The 16,099-nt window shown below is 42.7% G+C and overlaps 3 protein-coding genes across 6 annotated transcripts; 1 reads left to right on the forward strand and 2 right to left on the reverse strand.

Moving 5' to 3' along the window:
* Positions 1-3,070: 3,070 nt before the first annotated feature.
* On the forward strand, positions 3,071-4,719 carry LOC114799388 (leucine-rich repeat neuronal protein 4-like). The gene is made up of 4 exons (XM_028996005.1): positions 3,071-3,119; positions 3,483-3,497; positions 3,579-3,672; positions 3,762-4,719. Exon 4 carries the CDS (start codon positions 3,844-3,846, stop codon positions 4,651-4,653), a length of 810 nt encoding a protein of 269 aa, XP_028851838.1. The 5' UTR covers positions 3,071-3,119; positions 3,483-3,497; positions 3,579-3,672; positions 3,762-3,843; the 3' UTR covers positions 4,654-4,719.
* A 452-nt stretch (positions 4,720-5,171) lies between these two features.
* Positions 5,172-10,189, reverse strand: crls1 (cardiolipin synthase 1). The gene is made up of 7 exons (XM_028990254.1): positions 9,711-10,189; positions 9,411-9,548; positions 9,050-9,179; positions 7,494-7,579; positions 6,140-6,208; positions 5,765-5,856; positions 5,172-5,666 (listed from the first exon to the last, which is right to left on the reverse strand). Exons 1-7 carry the CDS (start codon positions 10,050-10,052, stop codon positions 5,576-5,578), a joined length of 948 nt encoding a protein of 315 aa, XP_028846087.1. The 5' UTR covers positions 10,053-10,189; the 3' UTR covers positions 5,172-5,575.
* A 176-nt stretch (positions 10,190-10,365) lies between these two features.
* On the reverse strand, positions 10,366-16,038 carry mcm8 (minichromosome maintenance 8 homologous recombination repair factor). 4 transcript variants are annotated; one of them, XM_028990239.1, is made up of 19 exons: positions 15,831-16,035; positions 15,468-15,675; positions 15,306-15,392; positions 15,128-15,210; positions 14,893-15,042; positions 14,662-14,765; positions 14,346-14,544; positions 14,172-14,257; positions 13,949-14,097; positions 13,349-13,547; positions 13,068-13,098; positions 12,790-12,930; positions 12,554-12,695; positions 12,271-12,466; positions 11,945-12,161; positions 11,313-11,522; positions 11,159-11,235; positions 10,889-11,078; positions 10,366-10,739 (listed from the first exon to the last, which is right to left on the reverse strand). In XM_028990239.1, the coding sequence occupies exons 2-19, from the start codon at positions 15,640-15,642 to the stop codon at positions 10,647-10,649; spliced, it is 2,529 nt and encodes an 842-aa protein (XP_028846072.1). In that variant the 5' UTR covers positions 15,643-15,675; positions 15,831-16,035; the 3' UTR covers positions 10,366-10,646. The 4 variants fall into 4 exon arrangements, with proteins under 4 accessions (XP_028846072.1, XP_028846071.1, XP_028846070.1 ...); XM_028990238.1 differs by having other exon boundaries at positions 15,306-15,675; positions 16,003-16,038; XM_028990237.1 differs by having other exon boundaries at positions 15,306-15,675.
* Between the last annotated feature and the right edge of the window lie 61 nt (positions 16,039-16,099).

Genomic DNA, 16,099 nt, shown 5'->3' on the forward strand with positions numbered 1-16,099 from the left:
GCAAAAATAGCAGCCCCATACATGAATGGTCTCAGGATGATTTACTTCTGGCATGAGAAAGGACTGATGGTAGCTCTCACCTTTTCTTCTCCAGACAATTATTTTTCCAGATGCCGCAAACAATCTGACAAGCTTCATCAGAGAAAACTGCTTTACTCCAGTCCTCAGCAGTCCAATCCCTGTACTTTTAGCAGAATATCAGTTCTGGCTTCTTCTGCATCTGCCTGCTGCCATTCCTGAACAAGCTCTGCACTGGCAGCACCCCGATCCTGGGCCTTCTTCAAAACACTTGAACCTCTCTCCTTGAAAAGAGGTTCAAAACAGGGCCTCTTTTACTATGTTGTCTTAAGTGTTTTCTGTTTTATTTTAACCCCTTGTTTAGTTCAAATTGCTGCATGTTCTGTCTTATTTTATTTTATACTATTTTCTTTTTATTCTTTATTTTGAAATGAACATTTTGTCCATGTCTGTTCTGTCCCTGATGATTCAATTTCAATTTTAATGTACAGCACTTTGGTCAGCTCCGTTGTTGTGTTAAAGTGCTTTATCAATAAAAAGTATGTGTTTGATGGTGGTTAAATATTAGGTGCAATCATAGTAGCAGCAATATCCTTGCCCGTGAAGCCCTTTTTATTCAACACAATGATGACTGCACGTGTTTCCTTGCAGGTAACCATGGTTAACAGAGGAAGAGCAACAATTGCAAGCATCATCCTCCTTTTAAAGCGTCCAGTCTGCTATTCTAACTCAGTCAGCATGACAGAATGATCTCCAGTCTTGTGCTCCTCAACACTTTCGCTTGTGTTAACTAGAGGATCACTGAAATGATCTCAGCAGGTCCTTTTGTGGCAGGGTTGAAATGCAATTGAAATGTTTTTTTGAAATGTCATTTTAATAGAAAAGAGAGACTTTGCAATTCATCTGATTACTCTTCATAATATTCTGGAGTATATACAAATTACCATAATAATAATGGAAGCAGCAAACTTTCTGAATTATTTGTGTCCTTCTTAAAACTTTTGTCCACAATATATGCACAACCTGTCAAATGTTTGGATGTACCTACTCATTTATGAATTTTACCTGAACAATTTAGAACAAAACACATGACTATGAAATAACACTCATTAGGTTATGTGTAATACATTATATGTATAAAAAAAAGTATTTCCAAAGCAGGGAGCTTTTGCTGTGAAGGCAGCATTTCACGCATTCCAACAGGGATGGTTTTCCAACAGCCCTGACGGTTTTATGCTGCATACTTTCCTGTCATTAACTCACGTTAATGAGCATCTCATAAAGCGACTTTTGATGATTACAATATTGAACAAAGCAGTCATAAAGGTAAAAAGAGGCAACTCTTAAAAAACAGATTCATCAAACATACTTCAAACATACTCAAGATAGAGAGAGATTTTAGACTTGTGGCAATCATAGCATTAGCACAATGTATTCACTGATAGACACTTCTAAGATGCGTTGGATAAGACGCTCCCTAGTGGACAGACAAGCAACTGTTCAATATTAGGGGCAATTTAAATCAGACTATCTTTGTCATTGTAACAAGTACAACAAAATTAGGTGCAGATACCTATAAAAAAGAAAAATATATTTAGGAAAGTAATATATATATTTATATATATAAAGGCAACACAAAAGACATCCTACATCTGAATGAATGAAATATTATTATTAAATACTTTATTCATTATATAGTTGAATGTGGTGACAACAAAATCACATAAAAATTATGGATGGAAATCAAATTAATCAACCCATGGAGGTTTGGATTTGGAGTCACACTCAAAATCGCACTAAAGGCTGATCTAACTTTGATATAAAGTCCTTAAAACAAGTCAAAATTATGCTCAGTAGTGTGTGTGGCCTCCACGTGCCTCCTTACAATGTCTGAGCAAGTTTCTGATGAGGTGGCAGATGGTCTCCTGATGGATCTCCTTACAGACCTGGACTAAAGCATCCACCAACTCCTGGACAGTCTGTGGCGCAACATGGCGTTGGAGGATGGAGTGAAACATGATGTCCCAGATGTGCTCAATTTGATTCAGGTCTGGGGAACGAATGGGCCAGTCCATAGCAACAATGCCTTCATCCTGCAGGAACTGCTGACACACTGAGGTCTAGCATTAGCAGGCCAACCGCACCAGTACATGATCTCACAAGGGGTCTGAGGATCTCATCTTGGTACCTAATGGCAGTCAGGCCCCTTCTAGCGAATTTGACAATCTTGTTGTTCTCTGGCAAATGCCAAATGTGCTGTACGGTGTTGGACTGTAAGCACCCCAACCTGTGGATGTTGGGCCCTCTTACCACCCTCATGACACCCTTATGGAGACCGTCTAAGCAGACACATGCACATTTGTGGCCTGCTGGAGGTCATTTTGCGGTTCAATCCTGCTGCTGGATTGTTGTCATCCTACGGCCTCCTCCACAGCGCAGCACATGGTGCACACAACGAAATGTGTCCTCTGTTATTTACCCTTCACCCTTGGTAAGCAGTGGAGGAGTGTTTGCGGACTGTGCTTTACTCAGTAGCACCTCAGCGGACTGGGATTCTAACTGGGATTTTAACGCAAGACTACCACTGCCCCATACAGCACACATATAAATGAGCAATGAAAGACATGGTACAGAGAACGCATTTATATTCAAATAAATCTCTATATATATTTTATATTTTACCAAATTTAGATTTTGGACTGTTGCACTTAAAAGTTCTGTATTTCTGCAGTAACTGCCAGTACCCAACTGCAAAGATGCTCGAGTATGTAGTCAAATACACAGTGGCTGTGTATGTAGGTGGACTATAGGTGGACTGTATCACTGAACCTGAAACCTGAGCCCAATAAATCCAAGTGCATCTATGTATACAACTCACAAAGCTGAAAGCGGAGGGGACGACCAGTGCCTCGCCTCCCCTGCATTCCTTGGGTGAGGAGAGCATGACATTACTGCTCGTACCACGGTCAGCCAATCTCCTGCACTGACTCCCCCTCAGGATCTGCCCGTTTAGACTCTCGCAGATGGACATAAAGCAGCACAGCAGCTCCATTGCACCACCAACACGTACCAGTCTCCCCTGTCTCCCAGTACAAGGACCAGTGAGTGGCTTTTTCAATATTTTATATATTATTTATTTTACCTCGGTTTAATTCTCATTTTTAAATCCTATTCAAATGTATTCTGTTCGAAATCCAGTCTTATTGCAAAGTTCAAATATCTGCACTTTTTTTGTAGAATAAGAAGGACCATGTCACTGCTCTCAGTCTGCCTCATTGTTTTATGTCTTTCATGGAATTCTGTTTGCGTTACCATGTCCTTAAACGTAAGCAATGAGGCAGAAGCAGAGAACATCACAATCGACTGCTTTTATTTGCCAGAAGACTCAAGCTTGACAGTTTCCAGCATCCAAAGAAACCAGTTGTTGATTTATACATGTTCTGATGGTGTGCTTTCATCCCCAGATAGGTTCCTCTATGGTATGTAATAACAGAAAAAAATGTCCATGCATTGGTTGGTGTACATGTATATTTTGGAATCATGTAATTTTGTTCTTATAGCAAATTGTACCTTGGAGATTCCACATGGCAAATTGTTGGTAATTTCCTTACCGGATTTTAACGTCTCCACGTGCATTCTTAATGACACAAACAGGTAAAAAAAATAAACGGATTATTTAAAAATGGTCAAATTATTGCTAATGAGGAATTAACATATGCCTTTCATTTAAATTTTGGTCACAGACACGAACTGTTGACAAAGTTATATCATTACATATTTTCCCACAACCTGACGACACCTGGGTCCACAGACAGAACATCCTCCATGTCAGCCAATACAAAGGCGAGTGCCACAGAGCTTTATACCTCGACAGAGGACCCCTTGATGGCAACCAGCACAATTTCAAACAAACCTGGAACTTCAAGGCCCGCCCAAACGACAAGTGCAGCATCTCCTCCACCTCCGTGTTCAGGTGACTACTACGACGTTGATGACGAATGCGATCGTGTCACCGAACGGACCACACAAGGACAAAAGCCCAGTGAACTGAGCCGCTGTGACTACAAGCCATGCACTCACCTGCAGAGAACGTGCATCGACTCCAGGCCTCAACACTGCTTCTGCCCAGGGATGACGCCTGGAAATGTGCCCCCTGACCCCCCGACGTTCGTCACTGCGGCAGATGTCAGGGGCCATGCCGTGGTGGTCACGTGGTGCGCCCCTTACTCTGCGGTCCAGGAGTACTGGCTGCAGCTGCAGCAGGAGACGGAGCCCTTCCGCAAAAACCAGAGCCTCAGTCCCATTTCCCGCCAGTGCGTCTTTTCGGGACTGAAGACGAGCAGCAGGTACAAGGCCTGCGTCACAGCCAGGAACTCCGCCGGCTCTTCCAGCACGACGTGCGTTGGGTTCCAGACTGAGGTGGGCCCGGAGCTCTACATCTACAGCCTGGCAGCACTCAGCGGGAGCCTCCTCCTGACTGCCTGCATTTTAAGTGTGTGTTTATGGAAGCAGCGCAGGAGCAAGCAGCCCGCGGTGGAGAGTGCACATCTCACTGGCTTAATATCGATTCCCAACCCGGCTTTCTCCTGCTCCGAGGAGAGGCAAACATCTCCCTCAAAGATCTTCAAAATTTAGACAGCAATGGTTGCTTCTGTGCTATTAAAAGGTTTTCTTCATTTGAGGCCATGGCCAAATGTAGGAAGAAGGGTGGACTACAAATAACAAAATGTATTCATACTTCATGGATGGTTAAAAAGCTCAAATGATCATGTTACAATATCCTATTGTACGTGGGTATTTATTGACACATGAAGATAATGAATGTCACAGCTTCAGCAGTGTATACATTTTTATTATGTGCAAACCTGTGAAAGCACATCCTTGTCACAGCTGCTGTGTTTAAATACAGTGTAGTTTTCATATCCTGACCTCCTGTGTATTTGACTGCTGTATTGACAGTGAATGGATATATTAACTAGTTAAACAAGCCAATATCTATTTAATGCTGGTCGTAGCCGAATATTTTCAGAGGTGGTGATCACTGTAAAAATTTTGGGAACCACAGTCTTATATTAACTACCAGGTTTGAAAAAGGTGTAAGAAAGTGAACTCTTACAAACTGTAAAATAAATAAAGACACAGCAAACGGTACACAAATTGCATATGTTCTGTATTATTCCATACATGTGAAGCATACTAATTCGATTTCCATATGAAATCATATTTGCAATAAAATGGTATGTTACCATTACTCCAAAATATTGCGTGTATAATTGTAACATTTTTAAATAATTGTAAAGTGGACATCTCTGGATATTAAAAAGACAAAAAGTTCTCTTAATTGACAGGAAAAATTATTTTAATCACAAAAATATTCCGGAAGAGATTGAAAGAGAATACAAAACTGATAAACAGTGTTCTATCAAAATGACCGTGTACAAGTGAGAATTCACTTCTGCTAGAAAAATAGATTTTCAACAGTCATTCAATGAAAAACATGACTCTTGACCAAATCAATCAGCCATGGCTTTCGGGGACACTTGTGTCAGTGTTGCCTTTACTTAGTTTTGTTTAACACTTCCACGGTCTTTTTACCGTAGTGGTAGTAGCTGTAACCCGACGCTACCGTCGTTAGTGCAGTGATGTACCTGTGATGAAACCACAAACACTTAGTACACACAAAACAAACTGTATTTTCTGCCATGTGTCCTGGAACCTAAATAGAAAAAAAAAAAAAAATTCTTACCACAGAGAGTGGAGCAGCATGCTGTCGGTGCAGTGCAGGACTGGTGAGGCGAGGGATGCTGCCACCAGGAGCAACTGGATCGCTGTATTTACCTACAGGAGGTTCAATAAAAATCAATTTCTGCAATCAAACAAGGACTGGTTTAAAGGGTTCTGTATATAACACTTTTCTGACATACATATTATTTGAGCTTTGGTCTAATGTAGACAAGCAAAATTAACCAATATCTAGTTTTATCTCAATCTTGAAATGTGTTGTTTTTACAGGTGCTACTTCTGAAGCTTTTACATTAGCATTATCTAATGTAGAGCCTGTGAAAACTTCCAGCTGCAGTCATGGTTTATGTCCCCTTCCCAAAAAATTAAACACACGCACCTTGCTTATGAGGGTTGGTTTTAACTGAGCAGTGGCATAGCATGGGTTGAAGAACTTGCTGAGGGTGACCTGATGACGGGACAAAGCCAATTATGACAAGACCAATTATGACCATTTTCACCCAGAGTTTCAATAAAAACAAAGAATTTTTCCATGACTGGTTGTGTTCATATTAATCATCAGCGTCTATGACACTATTTATACTTATTACGCACTATATTTTTTGACTACATTGTGGATGTCAGATCTGTTGAACAGCAGACACGCAATTGTCTACTGTTCAAAAACAACACTAGTTCTATTCTATTGTAGTGATCAATCTACATTTGAAGAAGGAGAAAGTGAAGTGATTGTCATTGTGATACACTGTAGCACAGCACACGGGGACACAAAAAAAATGTGTCCTCTGCTTTTAACCATCACCCTTGGCCATGACAGGCGCCAGGGGAGCAGTGTGCTGGGATGGTGCTTTGCTCAGTGGCACCTTGGTGGATCGGAACTCAAAAGATAAAAAAATTAAATAAAATGATATAAAACATTTCAGGAAAGCTCATTTGCATGCTTGTCGTCCTCATTGGGGTCTGGGCCGGACTGAAGTTCATCGTCGTAACCAAGTTGAGTGAGCAAATGCCCACGTCCCCTCACACTACTCCCCGGGTGCCTGTCATGGCTGCCCACTGCTCACTAAGGTTGATGGGTTAAATGCAGACAACAGTGCTGCGGTGTGTGACATGACAACTAATTCACAATTCCTGGAAGCTGAAAACATCCCAGTTCTTGCATGGCCAACACACTCACCGGACATTGAGCATGTTTGGGATAATCTGGATTGACGTATATGACGGTCTTTAAATTCCTGCCAATATTCAGCAACTTCACAGGCCACGATCAACAACCTGATCGACTACTTGCGACGGAGATGTGTTGGACTGCGTGAGGCAGATAATGGCCACACCAGATACTGACTGGTTTCCACAACCCCCCCCCCCAGTTAAAGCAAAACTTTTCAGAGTGGCCTTTCATCGTGGGCAGCGTGAGGCAGACCTGTCCAATATTCACGCTGTCCAATCAGCACCTATGCCATACCTGTGGGGTGGGAAGGATTATCTTGGCAAAAGAGAAGTGCTCACTAACACAGATTTACACATATTTGTGAGCAACATTTGAGAGTAATGGGTCTTTTGTGTACGTAGAAAAATCTTTGAAGTCAGCTCATGAAAAATGGGAGCAAAAACAAAAGTGCGGAATTTATATTTTTGTTCAGTGTTTAATAAAGTCTTCAATAACATTATGGAATTTGTCCAGACTTTCACACACTGCAGTCTTCAGATCTGTTTGGAATTTCTGGACTTACTGGAGGAGGGACAGTCTTGTATCGGACATAGAAGACTGCGGCTATCAGCGCCACATCCCTGGCAATCACCAGAGCAGTGAGTGGAGCTGAAGAAACAAGAAAGGGAATCAAATGGTCATTACACAAGACCTGCATGAGGTTTACAGACTCATCATGTTATGTAGCTGCAATCTTAATAAATCACAGCAAGTAATCAAAATTAATCAAAACTACAGATCAATAGGCAAGTACTGATATGCAACACAGTCAGAATACTGAAGTGTCACCCACTGTTCATTAGTTTTTAATGTATGTTACAGGTTACTGCTGACACATCCTTTAAATTACAGTATGTCACTAAAAAAAAACTACTTTGTGTACATTTTCAAAATTGTAATTTCGGCGTATCCACTGGCAATTTTTGGCTCAATTCACTTTATTGTTCAGGCAATGAAAGTGGTGAGTATATGACATTTGCTAATAATTTTAATTGTTACCATGTGAGTATTTCTTTAAACTATATATCCAACATGTTTGTACTCACACAAACATGTGATCAATGTCTTTGGAATGAGTCAGTTTAATAACCAATACGGCACTGGATAATTAGTTAAATGTGGTCTACAGCGTTCCTAAACCTTAATAAACAAATAAAGGGTCCCTAACATGAAAATTTCACTTTATGAGATTATTTAATTTTAATACGAGTTCCCCTAGCCTGTCTAAAGCGTGCTTTGGTCATTTTGCTTTGCCATTCAGAGAGTGGCCGCTCAGATGGTCGAATTGTCCCCTTATGTTGTCCTGAGGGGAATTGTTACCTCCGGTTCATGCTTTGTCCAGCCAGAGAATTTCCCACCCCTCCCCTAAAATATTATCTCCACCAACCTTTGTGCAAAGCATTCCAACTGCTCTGTAATTGGATGTGAAAATGAGAACAAATGTATTTTTTAGTTCCGTCACACAAGGGTAATGTTTTTTTTCTGAAAAAATGCAGACATGACTTCCTGTCTGCCCCAAACATTGTGATTGGTGAATGGTATTGATGACAAAACCCACTCCCTCCTATAGGCCGCTCTCCCCCTACATTAGCATTTAAAGCTACAGACACCGTTGCATCCACGTTGCGTAATGTGGAAATCTCATTGTCGGACTAGCTAAACGTGACTGTAATTCTGCACCAGGTCTAAATTTTAGAAAGAGACTCCAGATACAGTACTATGGGACATTAAGTCCTACATAAAAGCAAAAAAAAAAAAAATCATAATAGGGGACTTTTAATAACGCTTTTCTTTTATGCACAACACTGATATTTGTTACACGCATTTACTGTACATCACGCATTTACTGTACAAGCAAATTAACAATTAAGAGATTTAAGGCAGGATGAGAAGAAAAGGGTTTACTCTGCAAACTCCCTAATGAAACTGACAACTAATGGCTTTATTAGAACCTGGATATTTCCCAAGTTGTACAAACGTTCCTGAGACATTGTGTGCAGTTCCACTCAGACATATTTTAACCAGTCCAGTGTAAACATTAACTTCCGGGTACATTTTCCAGGTAAGGGTGTGCCTTACTTGGGATGAGGTTCGCACACGTCAGACTGACGTAGAGCACGCTGACAAGAATCTTGTCCGCCAGTGGGTCTAGTGCACTTCCCAAAGCTGACTTCTGTCCAGGCCAGCTTCGCGCAATCCAACCGTCCAACTGCGGGGGATGGTGCAGTAACACAGTTAAAAAAAAAGTTCAGGCAAGCGGCTTCCGCATATTCTCTTATCTGCAGGTATGCATACACACCCAAACTACAGCAGAGTGAATAAAAATATTCATAGTTGGGGGTCCTAGTGAACCAGAACCGATCACTTCACTGATTGCAACATGGAAGCACGTTGTAAGTAAATGTACAAGTAACCCTATAACGTGGTGACTTCAACTTACCAAATCAGTCGCTCCTGCCAAAACAAAGAGGCCGAGAGACAACTGGAAGTACTTCTCCATAATCAAGTATCCCAGGACAGGGGCCAGCACAATCCTGCCCATGCACAGGAAATTGGGGATCGTCCATGGGTTTTCATACTGGATGAAAGCGGGGGAAAAGAGACTTACAGTCAAGCACCACTGGGAATCGGAGAGCGACCCAGGGTGACATGTCGTCATAGCCAACAACACCAGTGACAGATCTCCGTCCTATCGAGCATTCGTTCTAGAAGGTTAAATGGCTGATCGGTGCGCGCTTACCAGCTCGTTGAACTTGAACTGGCCCTCGGGTCGTTGGGGCGACTCCGCATCTACGGCGGGCTTTCTGGGTCCGGGGCTGCAGAACCACCTTCCAGGCGCGGCTCCGACGGACGTCGCCTCCCATGCGCGGGACGCGAGGCGACTGGCGCACTGATTTAAGGTGAAGTGACCCCGACGCGACAGGGGCGGCGCACCGGCGACGGCAGCGGGGCAGAAGCGGCGCGTCGGCCCGCGGAGCCCGCTCGGGTGCGACCCCTTGCCCGCCGTCAGAGCCCGGGCGCCGGCGGGTACGTGCCCTCTGGCGCAACCGAGCACGTAGCTCCTGCAGACCGCCAGGAACATGTCCGCTACCGTTCACAACACGACGTCGCGGTCATCCGTGAACACGGGCGTGCCGAACCACGGTGCCATGTCGGACACAGAACCCGAGAGATCACACCTCCGGGCCAGCGTGTTCCATGGTGCCGTATTCTGCGGCGCGCACGTTTTGCGACAGTGCCAGAGCCAGACAGGATGAACGCGAGTTACTTTTTTCTGATACAACATTTTTTAAATATCCTGTAGTATTTTATTGTACAAAGGACAATGCAGAGGAACACGACACAGCAGGGAAAAAAAAAAGAAATTGAAATAATTTTCTTGAAATGACGTCCGAGCTGCGCATGCGCACATTCTGCTGCACGTGCGTCGACAAGCCAAGGAGAGCAGAAGGAGATTTGGGATGGTTTATTTTTAGACACAACTAAATAGCCAAAGTATTGTCTGTACAATTTAGCTGGAAATCACACGAGCGTGACAACACATTTAGGGTGTACTGTAAAACAAATACAATGCATGTTTGATTGAAGTATGATTGATAAATATTTAAAAAGTACAAATTGAACAAAAACCCTACAATAATTCCTGAAACAAGTTACCGAAAAGGATATGGGTATGTTAAATAGTCTGCAACTGGTAAATCTTGTGACCTTTTTTGAGCAAGTAGCCTTGTTCATTAAGGGCACTTACAAAACTCTCAAAGTCCACAACCTGAAAATCAGAATATTTATAAGACTGTTAGCAGAGCAAACGCTTCAACGGTTCAAATATTCTCATGGCAGATGTAATCAATTAATCAACATATGCTGTATTATTGCCATTGTTCAATAAGGAAATGGACTTGAAAGCTGGTTTCTCACCTGAACATTTAAGTCCACTGCTAGCTGACGCAGCTGCTGATATTCAAATGTGTTTTTGTGAGTTCGCTCTGCGATCTGGTTCAGCGCAGCCACAAACTTCTTCGCTTTAGACCTGTGGCTCATTCCTGAGCCTAGCTGGGAGCGCTCAAAATCCAGTCGGCCAAATTCATCCGAGTAGGTCTCCGCCAGGCTTGCCCGGTCAAAACAAGCAACCAAAATGAGCCTGGCATACATGTGGTGTGTGATTGGACAATGCAGCAGAACACATACCTGTATTTCATGATCTCCACAACATCCTCAGCATCACTTTTTGTGGCCTTCTCCCTGAGCTCGAGTCGTGCCCTTGCCTACACATCAGATCGAGAATGTGCTTTATACTTGGAACCTAGGGTACTTAAGACTTATTGATTTGCTCCTTCAGTACCTCAGTGAGTCGTATCAGGGACTCCAGCTGGCGTGTAGTGATGGGTGTGCTGTCTGCTGCGTGATTCTGCTTGCGAAGCTCCAAGTAGAAGTCCTGCAATACCTGAGCGGCCTCTGCAGAGAGCGTAGGATGAACATAGTGCCGAGCGTAGCCAACATACTTCCTGAGCAGCTGGTGTGGTATTGGGTCGAAGCTCTCACCAGGGGCGACCTGCAAAGCAGACACCTCCGTCTGAAGCCTGTCTCGCCATGTTCCTTACACTGTAGCCTAAACTACTCCACCGCGTTTCTGGCTTCTGATTTATGTAGGAATTGCAGACAGCAGCACAGATACACACCAACACCACTATAAGTGCATACTTAAATTAATACCAATTACATAGAACATTGTGTAAACACTGTGTTGAGTAGTATGTGAATTATTTTCATTACATGTATGAACGTCCTTCACATGTATCAACATTTATCAATTGCATTACCAACACGCCACAAATTACACCCCCAGTAATGCCCAAATATATTTGCTGTAAAACCATTGTATTACAATCAACTATGAATTAATATATGAGAGGTGAAGGTTTGTCAGACATTTGTTACTACCTGACTGAAACCCTTTCAAAATAAATGGTGTACCTTAAGCCTGTCCGAGAGGGGTTTATCTGAGGGCATTTCCAGAATGGAGATGCTGGATTCCGGTGTACAGTGGGAGACAGTAGCGCTGCTAACGACCCCCTTTCTGCCGGAACGCATGGCCATGACATGTTCAGACAGCATGTGGTCGTGGTCCTCATTAGGTGTATCCAGCAGGATGAACACCAGGTCAAACCTGGACAGCAGGGCACTCCCCATCCTGAAATGACAGTTAAATAAAACAGCCCACTCATATAAACAATGATCTCTTGAAAGAGATGAGTGAGTGAATTTTAAAACTTGTGCTTTTGCTGAAGCACGACACTTACTTTAGGTTCTCAGAGACAGTCTTTCCTTTATTGTAGTGGCCTCCTGCCGGATTGGCCGCTGCAATGATAGACGTGCGAGCAGGAAGCGTGCAAACAATGCCAGCTTTAGCCAGACTGATACTCTGCTGCTCCATCGCCTCAAGCAGTGCCTGATGCTGACTGCCCATCTTGTCAAACTCATCGATGCAGCAAATGCCTATTGAAATGTACACGGCATCTGCATCTTGTATGTATGCGTCTCTTTTGTTACACTATTATGCAATACAGTTGATGATGTCATTACCTTGATCTGCTAGCACCAATGCACCTGCTTCTAGGGCATAGTCTCCAGTGCCACTGTCTCTGGATAATGAGACAGTCAGCCCTGATGTTGTTGTGGTGTTTCCACAAACGTAGATTCCACGAGGAGCAACGTTGCATACAGCCTAAAAGTCAAGCACGAGGGCACATTTATTCATTTATGTAATCTAATAAGACATTATTTAATAATAATATATTTTTTTAAAAGGGAGGATGTACTTGTAACATCTGGCTTTTCCCCAGGCCTGGGTCCCCCACAACCAGCATGTGAGGATCTCCTCTGATGGGGATTCGATTCTTATCGTCCAGATATTTCTGACAACCCCCAAACAGAGCCAGAGCCAGTCCTGCCTTTACCAGCTGACCCAAGAATCATAACATAAATTAATTCTGAGAGTGAGATTAACTTTAAACAATGTATATATTGAATACATTTTTGCAAAAGACATTAGTCTAATTGTTCATAAGATTATGACAAGACCTTAGGACTGACTTACCAAATGTCCAAAAATGGCAGGACAAAGTGAGCTGCAAGAGAATGTAGACATTATGAGACTACTGGAAAATATGAAGGCAAAAAAATGAGACAATTGGCAGGTTTATAATGAGTGTAAAATGCTCTAAAATTGTATTAGCTGAAATAATGTAGGATTTGTGGCTATGTTGTTGTAGCAATGGCTTTTTAAGTCACTCGAGACCTCTCCCATGTCATTGCTGGAGTATATAGGTGGGTTTTGTGGTAAATTAGAGATGCATAAAACACAGAATCTGCTTTTACTTGACGATGAGCTTCAGTAGGTCCTCTTGTGCTTGTATCTCCTGAATGGCATATAGATCCTTCAGAGAAAATTCCACAGATGTTCCCTGGCATTCTGGCTCAGAAGAAACCTTAGATTTCTGCCCTTTGGAGTTACTGACAGAGTTTGCTTCAATGTACAACAGGAACATGCACTTGTCCTTTTTGGTTTTGCAATTTGCTGTGGAAAGACCATAAAGTGATGAGCAACTTTATATCCATTAAATGTACTCTCAATACACATCTAAACCTGTATATCCTGATGTATGTATTGCTAATATTTTTCATAATTATCACATAATCATAAAATAAGTGTCATAAATACGGTTAGAACTGCAGAGCAACTAAGAGGAGACGCTTTCCTGAGACAGACAGCTTAGAGTGTCTTACAAGAGTCTGAGCCTCAATGTTGGCTCCATTTTCACGTCTAAAATAGCCAGGTTCGTGTAGCCTCGCCAAGCCACAAGTCATCTGAGCTGAGCTGTATATTTAGGACGGTGTGAGCATGTGGCAGAGCAGCTCAGTACTGTAGTGTACTGTACTGTACTGCATTGCTCAGAAATGATAGGTAGCATTCAGTACCATCCTCATTTGACACCTTGACGATGCCAGTGATGGTGACCATGTCTCCAGGCACACAGCTGTCCACCAGGTCCTGAGTGAGCTCACACTCCACAGTGCGAGGGATCCGACCAGACTCCCTCTGGTCATCAGACATCAGCTCCTGAACTCTGCAGAGTTCATAGTTCATGTTTAACATGCAAAAGCTGAGTTTTAAAATCATGTTTCCCGGAAACTTACGTACTTTATAGTCTGCCAATCCACAGTCAGTGTTAGCGGTGAGCTCCTGTTTGGTGTGAATGATCGACTGCGGCAATCATACTGCAAACACTGCAAATAACAAAATCAAACGAACACTTATGAACGATATTTCCCAGACAGATGTTTATTTATTACGAAAACAAGAAGACTTCTTTGCCTTAGTGGGGATGGTGTATTTTCCATCAGGCATGTGCAGACTTTGTGTATCACCACAGCTGTTGCAGGTAAAGGCCATCTTCCTGCAGAGGGGTTTAATGTTGCTGACCCGCACCACTGTGCCACGGATGGCCACAAATTTGCCATACAAGTTTGCCCTGAGTGTCTTCAGTGGAGTTATTGGTTCATAGTTATACACGCTAGAAACAAAATTGCACAACTTTAAAAACATTTATATGTGCATTTGTTAGCATTTAAAAATAAATATTTTTTTAAATAAATTTGGAAAAGTGAATGTTCATGTCTAGTTACCGTACCGAGCACTGATGTGGGGTGTGTTTATGATAGGTGCAGCACCACTGGACAGACCCTCCTGGCTTTGTAGCTCAGCAGCATGTCTTTCTAGGTCTTTTGTTAAAACCTGACTCAAATAACAAAAAATAAATCAATATGTCTGGCCCAGTTACAAAAGTAAAGACATGTCAATGTGCAGCTGTCAATGAAATGCATAATTCATTTGCTTTAGGTAGACTCAGAATACATTTTACCTGGTTAATCGCAAGTCCCAGGCAGTCAAGGATTTTCCCAGGCAGGTCTTTGAGCTCTTGGGCAAACTCTGGCAGAGCAGTAGAGAGATGTTTATTCTGCATGAGGTCCTTGTAGTCCAACAAGATGCTGCCTTTTCTTTCAATTTCATCCTGATTTGGGCAAACATTGCAAGGTTTATCTACAATCACAGGTGGTCACACGGCCAAAAAGTCCCATTTCTGTTAAAGCTGTTACCTTGTCAAAATGGTCTATTTGCGAGAGAAAATACTGCTCAAATGCTTTGACCTTTTCAACAAAAGGAGAACTTTCGATGAAACCTGAAAGTAATGATTATTTAAAACAACCAAACCAAGATGACATAATAAGGAATACCACCATGTTGTACCACCATCATAACACTTTAAAAATGCACCTTCAGAGAAGTAGAGCTTCCATCCTTTAAAAGGACATGTCATGTCAAGTGTAGCCTGAACAACTTGAAACTGTCCTGGCACATTGCCTGATAACAAAAAAAATGGAGAATTACATTGCCGGGTCATCAAAATGTCTGTCAGCAGGGGAAACGCGTACATACCGGGCCTAAAAGGAGATGCACCGCTCTGCGACTGGGTGGGACTGCTTGAACCCCCCCTTCTCCATGGCCTCCTGCTGTAGCCCCTGCTCGCACTCCCAGCATTCCATCCTCCTCTCCTCCCAGCCCAGCCTCCTGACCTTCCGCCTCTCCAAGGCCCCCTGCCTTGTCCACTCATCGATCTGCTTGTTACTGATATCTAATGCTGGACCTGAACAATATGACGACCACATACTACAATAAAAATGACTACATTGACGCAAAATATGTCAAGACGTGTTTTTTTACATTGATTGCTAATATATATATATATATATATATAGAATATCAGTATTAATGCTTTAGTTATGTTTGGCCCACAAATACCATTAACACGAGAATAGCGACGCCGAGGCGACGTGACCATGCAAACGTTTCAACAAAAAGTAAAATAAAGACACGTGTATAAATAACTCGACTTCGTGTGGCCCAGGAACGAAAGAGACCAACGCTGAAGGGATAAACGCGGCAGAGAGCAACGTTCCGCGTCTTAGTTTACTGTTGTGGTTTCGACGTTGGCGCGACAATCTTCTTCTCCTTCCGGGAATGAACACGTGACGCGCAGGCTCCTTCCGCGCACACTGCCATCTAGCGTA

Source organism: Denticeps clupeoides, chromosome 1 (genome assembly GCF_900700375.1).
Source record: "Denticeps clupeoides chromosome 1, fDenClu1.1, whole genome shotgun sequence".
In the NCBI taxonomy this organism is placed as follows: Eukaryota; Metazoa; Chordata; class Actinopteri; order Clupeiformes; family Denticipitidae; genus Denticeps; species Denticeps clupeoides.